Genomic DNA, 18291 nt, shown 5'->3' with positions numbered 1-18291 from the left:
TGTTGCCCAGGTTGGTCTCAAACTCCTTGGACTCAAGTTATCTGCCCACCTTGGCCTCCCAAAGCGTGAGATTATAGGCATGAGCCACCATGCCAGCCTGTGAATATAATTTTCTGTGTGCTATGATATGAGAAAAATGGGAAGCAGTGGCCTGGGGGTAGCTCCAAGTTCTCCAGTTTCCCTGCCCTGTGCTGAAGAACTGTCTCAGGCTGATCTGACTCTCCATAGCATTCCTTAGTGCTGGCTGATCTTATTATGTGGTCAAAATGGCATGTCCCAGAGGGCTGAGAAGAGACAGATTAGCCCAAAGAGTCCCAGGGTTGAACCACTTCAGAATTACTGAACCTCACCTAACAGACTCCAATTCTCTTTCTCAAGTTTACTTCTTCCTCTATTCCCAAGGCCTGTTCCTAAACAGAAGGAGACCCTCAAAGCAGGGCTTACCTTGGCATCCATGATGCTGGTCTCCACCCGGGCCACGCCCTGGTTCTCCCGGAACAGCTGGATCTTGCTGATCTTGCTGAACTCGGACAGCACAGTGGTGAGGTTGGTTTTGAGGTCAATAACATGGCTGATGCCATGACGGGGTCCCACCAGGAGAGTGGTGGCCGACTGCTTCTCATCCTGGTGCCCAAGAATGGCAGGCAACGTTCACAGAAAGAAGGGTGGAGGAGGTGGGGAGAGGAGGCAGGAGGAGGAAATAGAAAACATGCATTGGACTCTCTGGTGGGGTCTGAAAATATCTGGGGCTCAGTGCCACAGTAGGACAACCTGGAGGGGAAAATGGTCTGGGACAGAAAATGGTTCCTGGGATAGAGCCCTAGATTATGGGTCCAAATGAACACCTTAGCCTCAGCAGCAGGTTGAGTAAAGTACACAGGCAGAAGGGCTGGCTCTAGCAAAATCGTGAAGTAGGTGAGGTTTGTTTGGGGGCCTTTGGAGCACCCTCCCCTTCCAAGCCCCAGGGACTTCCCATTTGTTGCTGCACGCCATTTGAGGCCCCCACCCAGTGCTCTGCCTGAGAAGGCGGCATCCTGTGTCTGGTCTTTACCCTCCCCCCACCAACAGCCACTCAAACTTGCACTTCTCACCCAGGCCAAAAACTAAACTGGCACAGTAACTCTGCCTAAGGTGTTGAGGATTGATTGGGTACTTCATGGTAGCCTCCCTCCTTAAGCAGAGATTTGCCTTTTAATGGGCACTCCAGCAGGTATGGCCAATAGAAATTTTAGCAGTGGTAGGTGGGTGGAAGAAAGATTTGACAGTATATGAAGGAGGTGGGAGGGGACAGTGGGCTTTCAGTGTTCTGCAAATCCCAGTATGTAAATGGCTACCTCTCGGCCTGAAGGACTGGATTCCCTTAAGAGTTCTTGACAGATTCCTTGGAGCAATCAAGCTTGGGTCCTCTGGCGGCCCATTCCCTGGTATTAGCATCACCCTGAGGAACCTCTCGTGCCTGTCTATAGGCACTTTGATAAGTGGCTTTCCACCGATGTGCCGCACTAGCTGACAATGTGCTCCTGGGAGCAAGACAAGCACCTGGATCCAATTAGCAAGGTGATTTGAATTTCCTTTCACCAGGGTAAACTAGCCTGGGGCACAGTCTTAGGGTGGGACCAGCTGTGCCCTGCCCCAGAGCCTTGTTCCTGCAGCAAAGGTGCTGAGCAAGCAGGGGGAGAAGAAGAAGGACTCAGGAAACCTAGGGTAGGGGACTGTGGGAGTATGTGGAACAAAAATGAAATAAAGCAGGGGTTGCCTAACCATGGCCCATGGGCCAAATACCACCCACCACCTATTTTTTATGGCCTAGGAGCTAAGAATGGCTTTTAGATTTTTTAATGGTAGGGAAAAAAAATCAGAAGAGGCGTGTTTTGTGACATGTGAAAAGTACATGAAATTCAAATTTTCGTATCCATAAATAGTTGTTGGCACATAGCCACACCCATTTGTTTATGCATTGTCTGTGGCTGCTTTCATAATCTGACAGCAGAGCTGAGTAGTTGCCACAGTTGTCAGTATAGCCCGCCTGCAAAGCCTAAAATATTTACTATCTGGCCCTTTATGGAAAAAGTATGCTGTGCCCCCAAATCGAGGAAGAGGAACAAAAAAAGGTCATGGAGGGATACTCAAAACAAATGTCTCCTCCCACTTTATCATTTTAGCAGAGGCAGGGCCAGGAAGGTAAGAGGTAGAAGGAGGAGGAAGAGGAAGGAAGGCCTTTAGAAATATTTGCCCCTCCTGCCCCCACACCCAAGGACAAGAGCCAACAAAGGGCTCCCTCCCCGCATCCCCCCATCCTGCCCCACTGACCAGGCCTACAGTGTTGAACAAAACGCCCGTGAAGGTAGGAAGTTCATTCAGAATTCGTAGATACTGGAGCTTTGCCTGAATTGCAGAGCCCTGTGGAAAAACCCATCCAGAAATATGAGAAGCCTGAGGGGCACAGGAAAAGCAAACCCATGTTCTCAACGAGGAGTCTCAACATCCTAGGACAGGCACCAGTCAGCAAGTGACACTGTGGAGATGTGAAGATATCCTTCGTAAAACAGCAGCAAGGTTCTAGTTTGGACAGCTCTTCCCTCTAGTATCTCATCTCCCTTTCCAAAATCTTGTCCTACCTCCTGATCTTCATTCCTAAAGTATCCAGCTTACTCATTTTGTTTTTGGTTTAATTCCAACTAACTGACGCCCCACCTAATCCATACCTCTCTCCTGAGATCTTTCAGACCCCTAGAGTCATGTAGATGCTGGTCATTCCCCAGCTGGGGGTCCCACTCAATACCTTTCATACTAAGCACTCCTAAGTCCCAGGCCTGCACTTCAGGCATTCCTGGTCTATATCAGCATCCCCTGGGCAATCGAGTCAGAAACCTGTGAGTCACACTGGACTCCTCCTTAATTGTCTCATGTGAGGGCCAGCAGTTACCAGATCATCTGGATACTTACCCCCTAGCTCCTTTTCCAATCTATCCATCCCTCTTCTCTAGCCAGTCATTGCCTTGACATTCCCACCTGTGTCAGGGTGACAGCCAGGTTACCTTCAGGACTGACACTCGTTTCCCTCTTTCCCTCAAGTGCCTCCACACTGTTAGAGGGAGCATTCTAAAACATAAGTTTAATCACCTCAGCTCCCTGCTTTAAATCCTTCAATGGCTCCCAGCTGCCTAGAGGATGAAGTACAACCACTTTCCTTGGCACACAAGGCCCTCCATGAACTGGCTCCTGCCAACCTCTCTGGCCTCTTCTCTTGCCCCTACCTTCACCCCTTGCACACAGCTTGCATTTTCTGTACTTGCTTAGGCTGAATGATTTGCATTTCTGTCCTTGCACCATGGTTTCTCATATCTCTGGTCCTTTGTACAGATGGATCTCCCTGCCTGGGAAACACTTCCTCCCATGACCCATGCCCACGGATTAATCTAGACAAACTCTTATCTGTCTTTCAAGACCCAGCTCTGGCCTTTTCCACCTCCCTCGGGCTGGGCTTAGTGTTCTTCCTCTGTGCTTCCAGAGCACCTGTGCCTAATGCAGTGTTGGGACTGACTAGTGTGTTTCCCCATTAGACTGTGCCTGACTCAGGGGCCAAGACCAGGCCCTCTTCATCTTCATATTTCCAACCCAAGCACTGGGGTGCCTTGAAAAAAATGTTACCTGAGGAGATGGTGGTGAGCACTGATGCTCTCAGTTGAGAAGAAAACAATCTGATTAAATATTCACAGCAAGGTGGGAATGGCTTAACTCTCTGGGGAAATTTGCATCTTAAAAGAGAAGCTAGTTGGTAATGCAAGAAATCTGGAATGGGAGGAATGTATGGGGGCGATTGCGTCCCATGTGTACATCTGCATGCTGATTCTAGTGCCTCTCACCACTCTCCTGCTTCTTGGGCAGGAAGCACAGGCAGATTGAATCTTACAAAGCTAAGAAGCTGCTGCGGGGCTTGGGAAAGCAGACAGTGGGAGTCCCTCAGAGCACTAGAAAGTGGAGACAGTAACCTGATCCCTCGCCATTCCACCCAGTGATCCATTCTCCAGGTCAGGTCTTGTACCCCCAACTCTCCCACTTTCCCCTGGGCTGGGGTTTTGTCTCCCAGAATTCCACACCCTAGGACTGATGAATTAGAGGTACAGAGGTACATTTCCTTTTTTTACATTTTTTTAAAATTATTTTTTAAAAAGTAAAGACGCTGTCTCACTATGTTGCCCAGACTGGTCTCAAACTCCTGGGCTCAAGTGATCTTCCTGCTTTGGCCTCCCAAAGCGCTGGGATTACAGGCATGAGCCACCACACCAGCCTAGTCATTTCCACGGAAAACATGTGTCTCCCTAGGGTCCAGTGCTTTCCACATGATACATGCTCAGTCGGCACTGACTAATTGGTGAAAAGGACCTGAGAATTATCTCCTGCATCTTGGCCCCTTTGCTTTGAGGACCCTGAGCTCTCTCAGTGATGTGTCACTCAGCTGTCTCTTTGGGATGCTCAGGCTTGGGGAAGACTCCTCTCCACAACTGCCCCCACACCTGGCCAAGCCGTATGTGTACCTGAGTCAAAAGCAGTGGTGAGGATCCCTAGAGGACTAGACTCTGCTGGGAAACCACCCAGGATTTCCCTGTGGCCAGTAGTGCCTGGAGCACCATGCCCAGTGGCCTACTCTGGATACCTTGGTGCCGCAGGAAGGATGTGTTTGGTGAGCCTTCAGTTGCTGAGAGAGAGATTTCCGGAGGTTCTTCTCTTTGATGCCCTGCAGGAGGGAGGGGGGAAGAAAGGGTTCCAGGCCCCACTCCTTCCTAAAAGCAGAAGAAAAGTAAGAGATTAGTGAGAGAGGCAAAGTGGGACAGAGAGAAGATGGTAAGACAGAAATTGACTGAATCTGAGAGGTAGAGATGGAGGAATAGAGACTGAGAGAAAGAAAAAGGGACAGGGACAGGAAAATAACATTAGCCATAGCTCCCTACTAGAAGCTGTAGCTCTAGGGCTTCATAGTCTAGACATGAGGGACTCCAATTCTCACTCCCATCCCATGCCCTACATTTCTGAAAAGCATAGCATAGCTCAACCAGTGTACCTTTTCCCTACGCAACTATTCGCCCCCCATCCCAAAGGGCCCCAGCACAACTCACTCCACATTCTTGAGCGAGATCTTCTGACTAGGTCGAGTGGCTGAGACAGTGATATAGATGTGGAGTGCAGCAAGGCCCAAAAGCATCTCTGGCTTGGGATCCATTCCAAAGCGTTCTCGAATAACATCATTCCGACTCTGTGAGAGAGGGCAGTCCAAACCTATCAGCTGAAGGAGACATTCCTTCCCCACCCCCTGATCTAATCCCTTACATCCCAGACAATACTCATAGTATCAGTAAGGCATGCTAGATCAAGGGACAGAGGAAGGAGCTCCCCTTGGAGAAGAGACAACAGAGGAGGCTCAGGTCTCAGAGACACTGTTCACTTCATTCAGCAGATACTAGATAGCCTTCTTCTCAGTGACAGGGGCACACAATGGCAAGCTACAAGCAGACAGTCCAGTTCACTGCAAAAGTGAGATATGGCACCACTCCCTTTCTTTCCTCCTTTTATAAGAGACTGTCCTACTTTTTTTCATGGGGGTTATACTCACCCCCAAGCCATACAAGGCTCCTTTACTAGCTCGGATGGAAACAAGGGGAGAAAGATACTGGGAGGCACTCTCCACAGGGCCCTGGCCCAGAAGCCCAGGGTGAGAGCTGAATTGCAGGGATGGGGGAGGCATTCTCCTTCTTGGTGTCTGAAGGACAAAAATGTTGATGAGTCAATCTTCCCTATGCTATCCTAGAGGAGGTCTCCAGGAACTACTGGCCAAGGGTATGACAACCCCCAAACCCTGAGGGTCACAGCCCCAGCTATCAATCAGTCAGCCTTGGTTAGACCAGTTGCCCATTTTGTTAAAGTGGAACCAGTATGGACTAAGGGACTAGGAAGCCACAGTGATATCACTATAGTATAGGAGAGAGGGGAAAAGGAATACATCATCAATGATCATCTATGTGGAAAATTCAGTGGATTCTATTACAAAAAACTACTATAACTACAGTTTTCCTTTGGTATCCATGGAGGATTTCTTCCAGGACCCCCATGGATACTGAAATTTGTGGATGCTTAAGTCCTTTATATAAAATGCTGTAGTATTTGCATGTAACCTATGCAAATCCTCCTGTATACCTCTGTCACCTCTAGATTACTTATAATGCCTAATACAATTAAAAGGCTATATAAGGCCAGGTGCAATGGCTCATGCCTGTAATCACAGCACTTTGGGAGGCAGAGACTGGTGGATTACCTGAGATCAGGAGTTCGAGACCAGCCTGGACAACATGGTGAAACCCCGTCTCTACTAAAAATACAAAAATTAGCTGGGCATGGTGGCGGGCGCCTGTAATCCCAGCTACTCGAGAGGCTGAGGCGGGAGAATCACTTGAACTCAGGAGGTGGAGGTTCCAGTGAGCCAAGAGCGAAACTCCACCTCAAAAAAAAAAAAAAAAAAAAAGTGCTATAGTGCTATGTAGGCCAGATGCTGTGGCTCATGCCTGAAGTCTCAGCACTTTGGGAGGCTGAGGCAGGTGAATCACTTGAGGTCAGGAGTTTGAGACCAGCCTGGCCAACATGGTGAAACCCTGTCTCTATTAAAAAATACAAAAATTAGCTGGGTGTGGTGGTGCATGTCTATAGTCCCAGCTACTTGGGAAGCTGAGGCAGGAGAATTGTTTGAACCTGGGAGGTGGAGGTTGCAGTGAGCCGAGATCATGGCACTGCGCTCTAGCCTGGGTGACAGGGTGAGACTCTGTCTCAAACTAAACTAAAATAAAAATGCTATGCAAATAGTTATTATATTATATTTTTAAATTTTTTATTTTTTATTATTGTACTGTTATTTTTTATTTTTTGAATATTTTCAAAATCCACAAATATGGAATCTGTAGATATGAAGGGCCAAATGTAGTGAGTTTACCAAGGTTTCAGGATATAAGATCAATACACAAAAATCAATTGTATTTCTATTCTTTTAAAAATAAATCTTTTTGTATAGAGATGGGGGTCTCACTATGTTGCCCAGGCTGGTCTTGAACTCCTGAGCTCAAGTGATCTTCCTGCTTCAGCCTCCCAAAGTGCTGCAATTACAGGCATAAGCCATCATGCCCAACCCCAACTCTATTTGTATATGCTAGCAAGAAATAACTGAAAATTGGAATTACAATAAAAATCATTTACAATAGCATCAAAAAATATGAAATAATTAGGGACAAATCTGACAAAACATGTGAAAGACCTATATACTGAAACTACAAAATACTGCTGAGAAAAATTATAGAAGGTATAATTAAATGTAGAAATACTGTGTTCAGGGATTGGAAGGCTCAATATTGTTAGGATGTCAATTGTCCCCAAATTTATCTATAGTTTCAACACAATCCCAATCCAAATCACAGCAGGTTTTGGTAGAAATTATCATGGCGATTCTAAAATTCACATGAAAATGCAAAGGACCTATAATAGCCAAACCAACTTTGAAAAAGAACAAAGTTGGAGAACAAATACTTCCTGATTTCAAGAATTATTATAAAGCTCCAGTAATCAAGAGTGTGATGTTGACATAAGGACAGACAAGTAGACCGACAGATCAGAATAGAGAGTACAGGAATAGATCTATATATATATAGACAACAGATTTGTAACAAAAGTACAAAGGCAATTCAGTGGAGGAAGGATACTCTTTTCAACAAAAGGTGCTAGAACAATTGGATATCCATACGCAAAAAAAAACACACACACACACACACGAAACTTTGATGGACACCTTGCACCACATACAAAAGTTAATTCAAATGGATCATAGGCCTAAATATAAAGCTGTAAATGATAAAACATCTAGAAAAAAATAGGGGAAAATTCTTGTAACCTTGGGTTAGACAAAGATTTTTTAGATATGACACCAAAAGCACTGTCCATAAAAGAACAAATTAGCAAACTGGACTTCATCAAAATTCACACATTTGCTCTGTGAAAGACATTGTTTAGAGACTGAAAAGGAAAGCTACACACTGGAAGAAAATACTTGCAAATAATATATCTAACAAACAGCTTGTATCCAGAGTATATAAAGAACTCTCAAAACTCAATAAGAAAACAACCCAACAAAAAAGCAGGCAAAGATCTAAACAGACACTTCACCCGAGAAGATGCGTAGCATCAAATAAACACATGAAAAGATGCTCAACATCATTAGTCATTAGGAAAATGCAAATGAAAATCACAATGAGATGCCACTAGGCACTATCAGAATGACTAAAGTAAAAAAAGAATACTGAAAATACCAAGTGCTGACAAGGATGTAAGAAAATGAAACTCTCATACATGGCTGGTGGGAATGAAAGATGGTACAATTACATTTGAAAACAGTAACGTTTCTTTACAAAATTAAAGAAAGGGATCTAGCATATGCTCAGACCATTCCACTCCTAAATGTTTACCCCAAAGAAAAGAAGGCATATGTCCATACGAAGACTGGTACATGAATGTTCATAGAAGCTTTATTGTAATAACTAAAACCTGGAAACAACCCAAATGTTCATCAACAGGTGAATTAATAAACACTTCTGGAACATCCACACCATGAAATACTACTTGACAATAAAAATGAATGAAATAATTGATACATGCAACAACATAGATGGATCTCGAAATCAGTATGCTGAGCCAAATAAGTCAGATCAAAATAAGTGTACATACCATATGATCTCATTTCTATATAACTCTAAAAAGTGCAAACTAATCTATAGTGACAGAAAGCAGGTCAGTGGTAGCATAGGGCTGGGAGGGATGAATTACAAAGTGGCCTGAATAAACTTTTGGGTGTGTTGGATATGTTCAATATTTTGATTGTGGTGATGGTTTCATGGGCATAAACATAGGTCAAAACGTATGGTATTGTGTACTTTAAACATGTATAGTTTATCATTTGTCAATTAGACCTCAATAAAGCTGTTACATGTAAAAAAGAAAGAATACAGCTGAAGTCCATATCATCGTGAAGCAGAAGGATAGGATGGACATGATCTTGTCACTAAATTCTAAAATATTCAAACCAAGGTAATCCTTGGAAGCTTGAATTAAGAAATTCAGGGCAAAAAAAAAATGAGAACTAAACTTATAAAATTCACAGAGCAACCACAACTCATTGTCTCCTAGAAGGTTGGTAAATGAACCTGATGCTGTTTGGGAAACGTTCCTAAAATTTTAGGTTGTCAGAACAGTCAAAAAGGACAACGACAATGTCTCATAGCACCTCCCTGGATATCACCATCAGAGACAGATGAAGTTTGAGGTTTTTTCTCTCATTAAGTGCTGTTGTATGTCCTATGGGCACCTAAAACTCAACATTTCCCAAAATGAACTCATCTTTTCCCTAAACTCATTCCATTGTCTGTATTCTCTAACTTGGGAAAGGATACCACCTCTACAAGACACTCATTAAGTTAAAGCCTATCCCTTCTACCCTTTAAATCTCTCTTGAAACCCATCCCACCTCCTTCATCATGGCCCTGGTTCTAGCCCTTGTCATTTCTTCTGGATAACTGCCATTGCTCCCTAGCTGGTGTACTTCCTTAGCACTGTGTGGTCTTTTGAAATTGCTCATCTGACCAGGCTATTCTTGTCTTTTAATAATTTCTGCTCTCCTACTCTCCCGCAGAATTTCTTTACTTTGGCTGCACATTAGGATCACTTGAGGAATTTAAAAAAATGCCAGTGTTTGGACCCCACTCCCATAGATTTTGATTAAGCTGGTCTTGGATGGGGCACAGCATTTTCCCAAAGCCTCCCAGATAATTTTAATGTGCATCTAAGGTTAAAACCACCATCATAAAGCAGAGGTTCTCAAAGTCTTTTGGGCATCAGAATCCCCTGGAAGGCTTGTTAAAACACAGAGTACTGAATTCTACCTCCAGATTTTCTGACTCAGTAGGACTGGGCTGGGGCCTAAGAATTTGCATTTCTAACAAGGTCCCAGTTGATGCTGATGCTACCACTCCAAGAAGCATGAAATTGCAAAGAATCTATAATAGCCACACTTTAAGAACCGCTGCCCAGGCTCAATCATAAAGTCTATGCTTGCCTTGGCCTACCAAAAGCCTTTGATCACTGCTTCCTGTCTCTCCAATTTTATTCCCTACTCCTCTTTACCTCACATCCTGTACTCTAGCCATAAAAAATCACTCATGCTTCTCTCATGATCCCATGCTGTTTCATGCCACCATGGCTTTGTAAATGCAAGGCCCTTTGCTTAGAGTATGCCCCCTCCATTCCATCTCTCTATACAACAAACTCTCATTCATTCTCCAAGGCTAAGAGCATGCATATATCACTTTTTCCATGAAGCCTGCACCATCTCTCTTGTGTAGAGTTGGAAAAATGCTTCCTGCGTGCCCTCATCTTCATTGTACCCTGCTGCTGTCGTATTTATTCAGACACATATAAGCTCTAGTGAGCCAGGACAGTTCTTCATTCACTTCTGGTTGCTAGTACCTAGCATAGGGCTTAACCCAGAGTAAGTGTCTAGTAAATGTTTCTGGATAAACTGAACTGGGAATCATCTCATACTGGAGCTAGGTATTGGGAGTTGAGACCCGTTGAAACCGAAATGGGCTTGTTAAACTTTAGGATCCTGTGAGGATGCCAGAGTTACTGGGATTGCTTGTTTCTGAAAACTGATGAGATCTGAGTGGACAAATAGACAGGACTTTGAGCCACAGCCAGCTCAGGTCACCAGGCCAGCCAACTTGGCCATGGCCTACAATGGTAGCAGAAAAGGAAGGAAAGGGCCTTCAGGGCTACCTGGAGATTGGAAAAACTTACATAGCTACTTCACTGTGATGGCAGAACAGCCTGCCTGCTTCTTTGTCCACTGGTCTGTCTGTGTATCCCCAAGCCAGACTCTACCTGGATGTATAGGTACTCAAAAGCAGCAGGATCCCGACGCAGCAGCTCCACAGGGTCTTTGGGAAAGAAGCTTATTCGGAAGAGGCATTTCATTCCGTGATAGTGTGTCCGCTGTACCACCTGAATTCCAGGGATGAAAGGGGAGAAGAAAAGAGATCTGGAATCAATGGCTGGGGTGTTGGGCAGGCAGCTCAGTGGCTCCTTAAGGTGGGGCTTGGAGCAGAGCTAAGCTGTGGTTTCCTACTCTGTCTCCGAGCTGGCTGATTCCAATTACCCTCAGAGGAAAGTAGTGAGGAGTCAGGTCTTTTCTACACTTCTGACCCAAAATAAGAGGAATTTTCAAATCACTTATCTAGGACATGACCTTTATCAACCATTGGGTCTAAAGCCCAAGACACTAGGCAGGAAGGGAGGGCTCCTGGCAATGGCTCAGACTCTTTTCTTGCTGTGGGATTCATGCCTTTACCTTGCAGAGGGGCTCAGCCTCAAGCAGAATAAATTGCTGATTAGAGTAAATCAAAGGTTTAAAATATTATTTCAAGGTACAGATGAAACATCTTGGCACTGTATTGATAATTGTTGAACCTGGGAATAGGTAATAGGGTTAATGATACTATATTCCTCCTACTTGTGTGTATGTGAGAAAGTTTTCATAATAAAAAAGTTTAAGATCCCATTTGGAACAACAGACCAACTGAATTCAAAGGGTTGCTTGGGGGTGAGGGAGGTGCTTAGGCCTCCCTCCAGGCAGGACACCCACAACCTTTCCTTCCCACCAGTGAGTCTCTGTATTGCATTTGGCTGAGAGCTAAACTTGAATCTCTCTTTCCAAAAATCCTTTCATCTTTTTGTGTCTGATTTGGGGTTTTGTTTGGCTTTCATGTAGGCTCTGAAAAGGTATTTCTTCCACTGTTCCTCTCCAACTCTGTCCCACCCTACTTGGTAGTACTGATCGGCTTTGATTGCATCTCTGACACTTCTTGGTGCTTCACTGTAGATGAAATGCTATCCAGGAATCCTGGATTTCCCCAGCCCTTTTCCATATGGTGAAGGCTAGAAAGACCAGATACTTTTTCCTACTCTACCTTGTAAATTGATGTGGGTGACATGCTGCCTATTTTTGGCCCTACTCAGCCAATTCCCAACTCCCACTTGTCCTAGGACAAGTGGGAGTTGGGAATTGGCTGAGTAGGGTCCACTCCCTGACCCTTCCATAACAGCCTTCATGCAAAAGGCCAAGTTTTCTCCCAGGAAGCCGAAAAATCTATCATGTGGGTTTCCAGGAGACAGGAGACTTGCAACTGCTCCTTATCTCAGCATTCTGGGTGCCATGTGGTGAATCACCCCATACTCTTCCCCCTAGAGACCAAGACTAATGATCTTCATGCTCTTCTCAGCTCACAAAGGCCACTGCCAAAAGCCCTCTGGAGGTGGATAATACCAGCTTTGGGTGAGAACTGTGACTTCTGGGAACCAGCTGAGCATATCATTATAAATTTTCCAGACAGGGAGTGCCTTGGGTCTTCTCTACTAGAGGCCACATGCAAAGCTATCTGTAAAAAAGAGTTACTTACATAAGCCAGGGGTTGCTTGTCCTGAAGAAGCAGAAACTTGTGATTCTGTTCTGGCCCGGCATACTCAAGGACAAGAGCAAAGTGCTCAATGTACCTCAGGGAAAGGCGGTCCTGTAATGTCAACATCACATCCTGTGGGACAGAAAAGAGCCTTGAGAAGGAGGCTAATTCTGGCCCTAAGCTATTCTAAGCACCAAACATGGGAGGGGGGATTAAACACCAAGAAAAGAAATATAGTCCTGGGGAGAAGGCTGCAACACTGGCCTTTATGGTAGCCCAGGCTCTGTGATCCACAATAAGTAAAGTGACCCATGAGTGCTGCTCAGAGGCCTGGGCCCCGGGGAGAGGTGCAGGGGGTTAGAGGTAGGTGTTTCTGAATTTCACCTGGCCAGGCATATGGCAAAAGAAGGTCATGTCTCTCCCTCCCTATCTCTCTCCTTCCACTCAACAAATTATCTTTTAAACGCTTACTAAATGCCAGGCACTGTGTTGGTTCTCCCTTCACCTTCTCTTATAAGTCAGAATATCCACTTGGGATAGTCTGTCAACTCTTAGGAATGAGCAAAAGCAAAAGTGACATTTATATGATTAAAAAGCATACTATTTCTGGATTCATAATTTAAATCAAATGACTTGAGTTACTGGCAAAATGTTCATTTTTGACCACAACTGGATTTTATCGATGATCAATTTAGCAACTTGAAAAATGTATCCATGCAGAGGAACTATGTCATGTGTTTTGTGTACAGTCATAAATCTGACTACTTCTGGGTTCCATCTGCTCTGCTGCCCTACTTTTAATATTAGGGTGTCTGAAAACATTTCAGTAGGGGCTGCACAAATGTCAGTTCTGAGACGTCTGCCACTGATTTGCTGTGACTTTGGCTTATACACTGGGCTCCAATGTGTGTGTTCATGGAGTCAGCATCTCTCAGCCCCCAAAGGCTGGAAAGAATCAAGCTTGGGAATATAAAACATCTTTACAACTGCAGTTGCCAAACAAGCCGCTCAATGAACACTGAAAGACGTTCAGTTATTCAAATGTTAGGCTGGAAATTGGTGGGTACTTCAGAGCATCTCTTGTGTTGTCGAAGTAGTCACAGAGGCGCCAGTGTTGCTGGAGCTCTGTCAGGGACAGATGAGGTTTTCTTTGCAGTTTGGCTGCACTGGGATTGTGGACAGCCAATCTGGCGATTGCCAACTGGTGTTACAAGTGTAACAGCCCCTGTGCCAGGCTGTCAATTCACCCAGGTACCTCTTTGGGACAAGTGGTTTGGCAGCCTGTCAAAGCTCCAATAAGTCGCCAGCACACCCTTCCTGGAGTCAGATTGAGATCACAAGCGAGGGGAACACTGCTGTCTTGGAAGGCTGGGGCTACCTGGAAGCCACAGTGGTGCTGATGATGTGAGGTGGGAGAACTTCAGAGAAGTCTCCAAGGGGAAAGAGAGGGCACTAAACACTCCAGTATGGAGACAGAGTCCACAATGGACATACCAACCCATGAATAAACCACCAAGGAGGATTCTGACACAAAGCGATATTCACATCTGGAGAAGGCACATTTGGACACCTCCTGGGTGGTCTAGTTCTGTTTCAATGCCCCCTTCCATGCCCCCTTCAATAGCCAAAAGAACATTCTATGGCATCCTAAGTAGTATGTTTTGGTCCTAGGTCCCCTGGGGGACCCACCTAGGCCTAAGCCTTTCAAAAAAATTCGCCATTCAGGGACTGTCCCACTCCTTGCAGAATACTCAGCATCTCCAACCCTAAAACACAAAATGCCAGTAGCACACCAAATCATTGGGATGACCTAAAACACCCTTAGACACTTCCAAAAGCTCTCTAAGAGTGGGAAGTACCAATCCTGGTTGAAAATCACTGGCAAGACCCATTCTGAGTACCTGATAACTCCTCTTAGCAAACGTTTGTTGGTCCAAGACTTTCTTTACTTATAGGATTGCCTTGGTCTCAGTATGGGAACCACAGGGTACCTGTGGACCAACCTAGGTTTTCTGGGTAGACGCCGTAGCTGCCCAGCAGTTTGGGTGGCATTAGTTGCATTAAAATACTCATTCTGGGGATGGCATTCTCTTTCTGGAGAGAGTCCAGAAGATGCAGGAATGGATATTTCTGTCCCAGAGCAGAGTTGAATCTGGGGGTGAATCATATCATCACTTCTATTCCTAAGGATTAGAGGAAAGTCACTAGGACTTTCTGACACCTGGCTGAGCTGTAAAGAATCACAGTTCAGTAATTGCTCCTCCTGTGAAAAGAACAGCCAAAGAGGCTGTGGCTGGACATTTCAAATCTTGGTTCAGTGCTTGAGATCAGGTTGTTATTTAAAAAGCAAGGCATAACTAAGCTAATCTCCCAAGAGACTGTGTTTATTTCTGTGCATATACTTGTGTAGGTGTTATTGTATCAATATAAATCACTTTTGCTTTATAAATGGCTTAATTATCTTCATATTCTTTAGTTCTTAAAAGTCCTGAAGGACCCCATGTAACACAAACACAAATCAGTTCACAAGTATAAGTGCACACACACGGTTTAACAATTACTAGCACACAGTTGGGCATGCAAACTTCTACCACCACTGTCATCTGGGACTGTGCATTTGTGCTAACAAGCATCCAGAGCTTAAAGGCCACCTTACTCCAGTGGCAAGCAGCTATGTGCAGACTCAGAGGAACACAGGACACACAACCGCTTGTACTCTGGAGAGGGCAATGCTGACCAGGGGGAGGAGACTGTATGTACCTTAACAGTGGTCCGACCATCAAATGTGAATGACTTGATCTGCCCATTTTCTAAGAAAACCTTCAGGACGTTGGGGATGAGGAGGAGAGCTTCCTTCTTCATCATTTTCTGTGAACAAGCAGGGAAAGGACAAGGAGAGGGGCTCATTTAGAAGGAGGTAGGAAGCCAGAGGAAGGGTGTGAAAAAGGAGAGAGAAAAGGTGATGGAGACAGAGAGCCAAAGGCGTAGGAGGACAGAGACAGAGGAAAGAGCAGATCAATAATACATGGGGACCAGAACCAAATTCCCCAACAAGACACTGAGCCATAGCAAAAGCCCACCTCCATTTGACACCACGGAGCACCCACATTCTACTGTAGTTCAAACCTCCACAGATCAGAGCAAAGGGATCTCCACACACCCCCTGAAGGGCTGATGAGAGGCCTCCTTTGGAGTCTACCTCACCCACCTGATCTTATCTCTGACATTTTTTAAAACACCTTCTACAAAGCTTCTAGACTGATCTTATCTCCTGATACCTCCCTTTCCCTGAGGCCCTTCACAAGCCAAGATCATGTTCTGTCAAGGCCTTTGCTCTGCCTTTTCCCCTCCCTAGGCCCTTTCTGACCTGGCCCCTGCCTAGTCTCCAGAGTCACGTCTTGCTGTTCCTAGTACCCACGCCTCTTTCACACCTCCATACCTCTGATGATTCTTCATTATTCAGGGACTGTCCCCCTCCCTGCACAACACTTAGCATCTCCGACCCTGAGACATGAAGTGCCAGTAGCACACCAAAGCATTGGGATGACCTGAAACACCCTCAGACATTTTCTTTTTTTTTTTTTCCTTTTTCTTTTTTTGAGACGGAGTCTCGCTTTGTCGCCCAGGCGGGAGTGCAGTGGTGTGATCTCAGCTCACTGCAACCTCTGCCTCCTGAGTTCAAGCGATCCTCCTGCCTCAGCCTCTCTAGTAGTAGCTGGGATTACAGGTGAGAGTCACCACGCCTGGCCCTCAGACATTTTCAAAAGCTCTCTAGGAGTGGGAGATACTGACTGTGATTGAGATATTCTTAATAAAAATTCATTAAATAAACACTATTCTCTTTCTCTGAGGACTCTAAAAGAAAGAAAGAAAAAAAGGCTGTTCCCTCTGCCTTTCTCTTTTCCTCTTTGGCAAACTCCTATTTATCCTTCAAAACCCAGCTCGAATATGTATTCTGTAAAGCCTTGGTCTAATATCATCAGATACTTGGACCTGGTCTTTCCATGCATTCCTATAGCAATTTATGCACACTTCTCACAATGCTCTTACCGTATTTTGTTTTGTTTTGATTTGTTTTTGAGACAGGGTCTCGCTCTATTGCCTAGGCTGGAGTGCAGTGGTGCAATCACAGCTCACTGCAGCCTCAAACTCCTGGGCTCAAGTGATCCTCCTACCTCAGCCTCCCAAATAGCTACGACTACAGGCATGTGCCACTACATCTAGCTAAATTTTTTACTTTTTGTAGAGACAGGGTCTCGCTATGCTGCTGAAACTCACCTTTATCATATTTTTGAAGGATATTTGTCTTTCACAATCAAATGGTGAAGTGAGAGCACAAAGACCATGTCCTATTTATCTTTGTAGTCCCAACACTAAACAAAGTTCCTGGCACACATTTGGTGCGCAATAAATGGCTGCTGAATGAATGGGCAGTAGGTGCTTGATGTGCACTTACTGAATGATCACTGTCATCCCAACCATTTCCCTAGGCCAACATCATCATCAGTTCTATAGGAATGGAAAAGCTGCAGAGATAACCAGATTCCTTAATTCACTGGGCATTCATTGAACCTCTACTGTATGCCCAACACTATGCTAAGTCTCTATGAGAGCTACAGGAGATTTAAATCCAGTCTTAAATTCTTGTTGTAGTGACTTGGCACACATACACATTATAAAACCAAAGCAAACCAACAGGTATAAGATGGCTAAAGTTTCCTAGATAAGGCAAATTAGATTTTGATTTTGAAGGAGACAGTGGATGTGGATGATTTGAGAAGCCAGATGAGAACAGTCTAGACCTAGAGACTGTCACGGATCATGGACAAAGCATGGAAAGAGGAACAAACAAATCCTTCTGGGTTGGGGTATGGTTGATGGTGGTGAGGAGCCAAGAGACAAGCTTGGCTGTGGTCAAGCCAAGGTGGGAAGTGATGGGATATAAAATTGGAAGAGTGTGACTCCCTGGTCCCCTCCCTGATCTTGAGATGCCTTGCTCCTGCCAGGCCCAGAGGCCCCGGATCCCAGTGGTGGCAGGTTTTATTTAGCACACTGGGTTGGACTCAGATAATTACTTAATTGAATTAGCTTAAAAATAGAGTTGGCAAGGAACACCCACAGGATTTATTTTTGCTCTGGCTGTTTAATAAAGCCTTGGAACACAAAAGGAAAGGGTTGATAGGAGAGCCTGGAGTCACCTGGGCCTCGACTCCCCCAGGTCCCGACCTGTGATGAGGCTGCTATGGTCCATACTGGCGGCAGCATGGAGGAGGGTGCTGTTGTAACATCAGGTAATTTCACAAGTGCAGCGAGAGTTGGAAGATTGATGTCTGTCTCTCACCCAGACAAGAGCCTCACACTATGCCCGGTGGCCTGTCCGAGAGAATGAAGTCACTCTAGGTGGGTCCTAGCTACTCTGTGGCATTTGCATTCAGAATAGACTGGAGTGGGGGGCATCATTATGCCTGTAGACTAGCTGTGCCTGTAACCTAGCTGTGACGTATGGAGAGGGGAATCATGGTGGAAGAAGGAGAAAGTGGAGAAGGGGAAGTAGAAGGGAGAGGAAGAGAAGAGAGGGGAGGGAAGTGGGGAGGAAGGGAAGGAGTTCTTCACTGGGTGGCCTGCCCTTGACTGATTACTCTGCAATGTTGAGATGGGATAGGATATGCCTGTTCATACTTCCCAAATCCAAGTCATACGTCCTCTGGGTTTTCAAGCATTCAGGACACAAATATCCTCCTGGTGACTTGGA

At 45.2% G+C, this 18291-nt stretch overlaps 1 protein-coding gene across 2 annotated transcripts in view; it reads right to left on the bottom strand.

Annotated features, from left to right (window-relative positions):
* FRMPD3 (FERM and PDZ domain containing 3) overlaps positions 1-18291 on the bottom strand; it is a 160276-nt gene that overhangs the window by 38724 nt on the left and 103261 nt on the right. For both annotated transcript variants that reach the window (XM_054473142.2, XM_063660145.1), the window contains exons 6-12: positions 15300-15407; positions 12540-12671; positions 10966-11085; positions 5118-5254; positions 4658-4784; positions 2311-2400; positions 445-624 (exon numbers count right to left, since the gene is read on the bottom strand). In XM_054473142.2, the coding sequence (XP_054329117.1) occupies positions 445-624; positions 2311-2400; positions 4658-4784; positions 5118-5254; positions 10966-11085; positions 12540-12671; positions 15300-15407 (894 nt within the window). The remainder of the gene's footprint in view (positions 1-444; positions 625-2310; positions 2401-4657; positions 4785-5117; positions 5255-10965; positions 11086-12539; positions 12672-15299; positions 15408-18291) is intronic.

Source organism: Pongo pygmaeus, chromosome X (genome assembly GCF_028885625.2).
Source record: "Pongo pygmaeus isolate AG05252 chromosome X, NHGRI_mPonPyg2-v2.0_pri, whole genome shotgun sequence".
NCBI classification, from domain to species: domain Eukaryota; kingdom Metazoa; phylum Chordata; class Mammalia; order Primates; family Hominidae; genus Pongo; species Pongo pygmaeus.
This window is presented reverse-complemented; position numbering and strand designations above follow the sequence as displayed.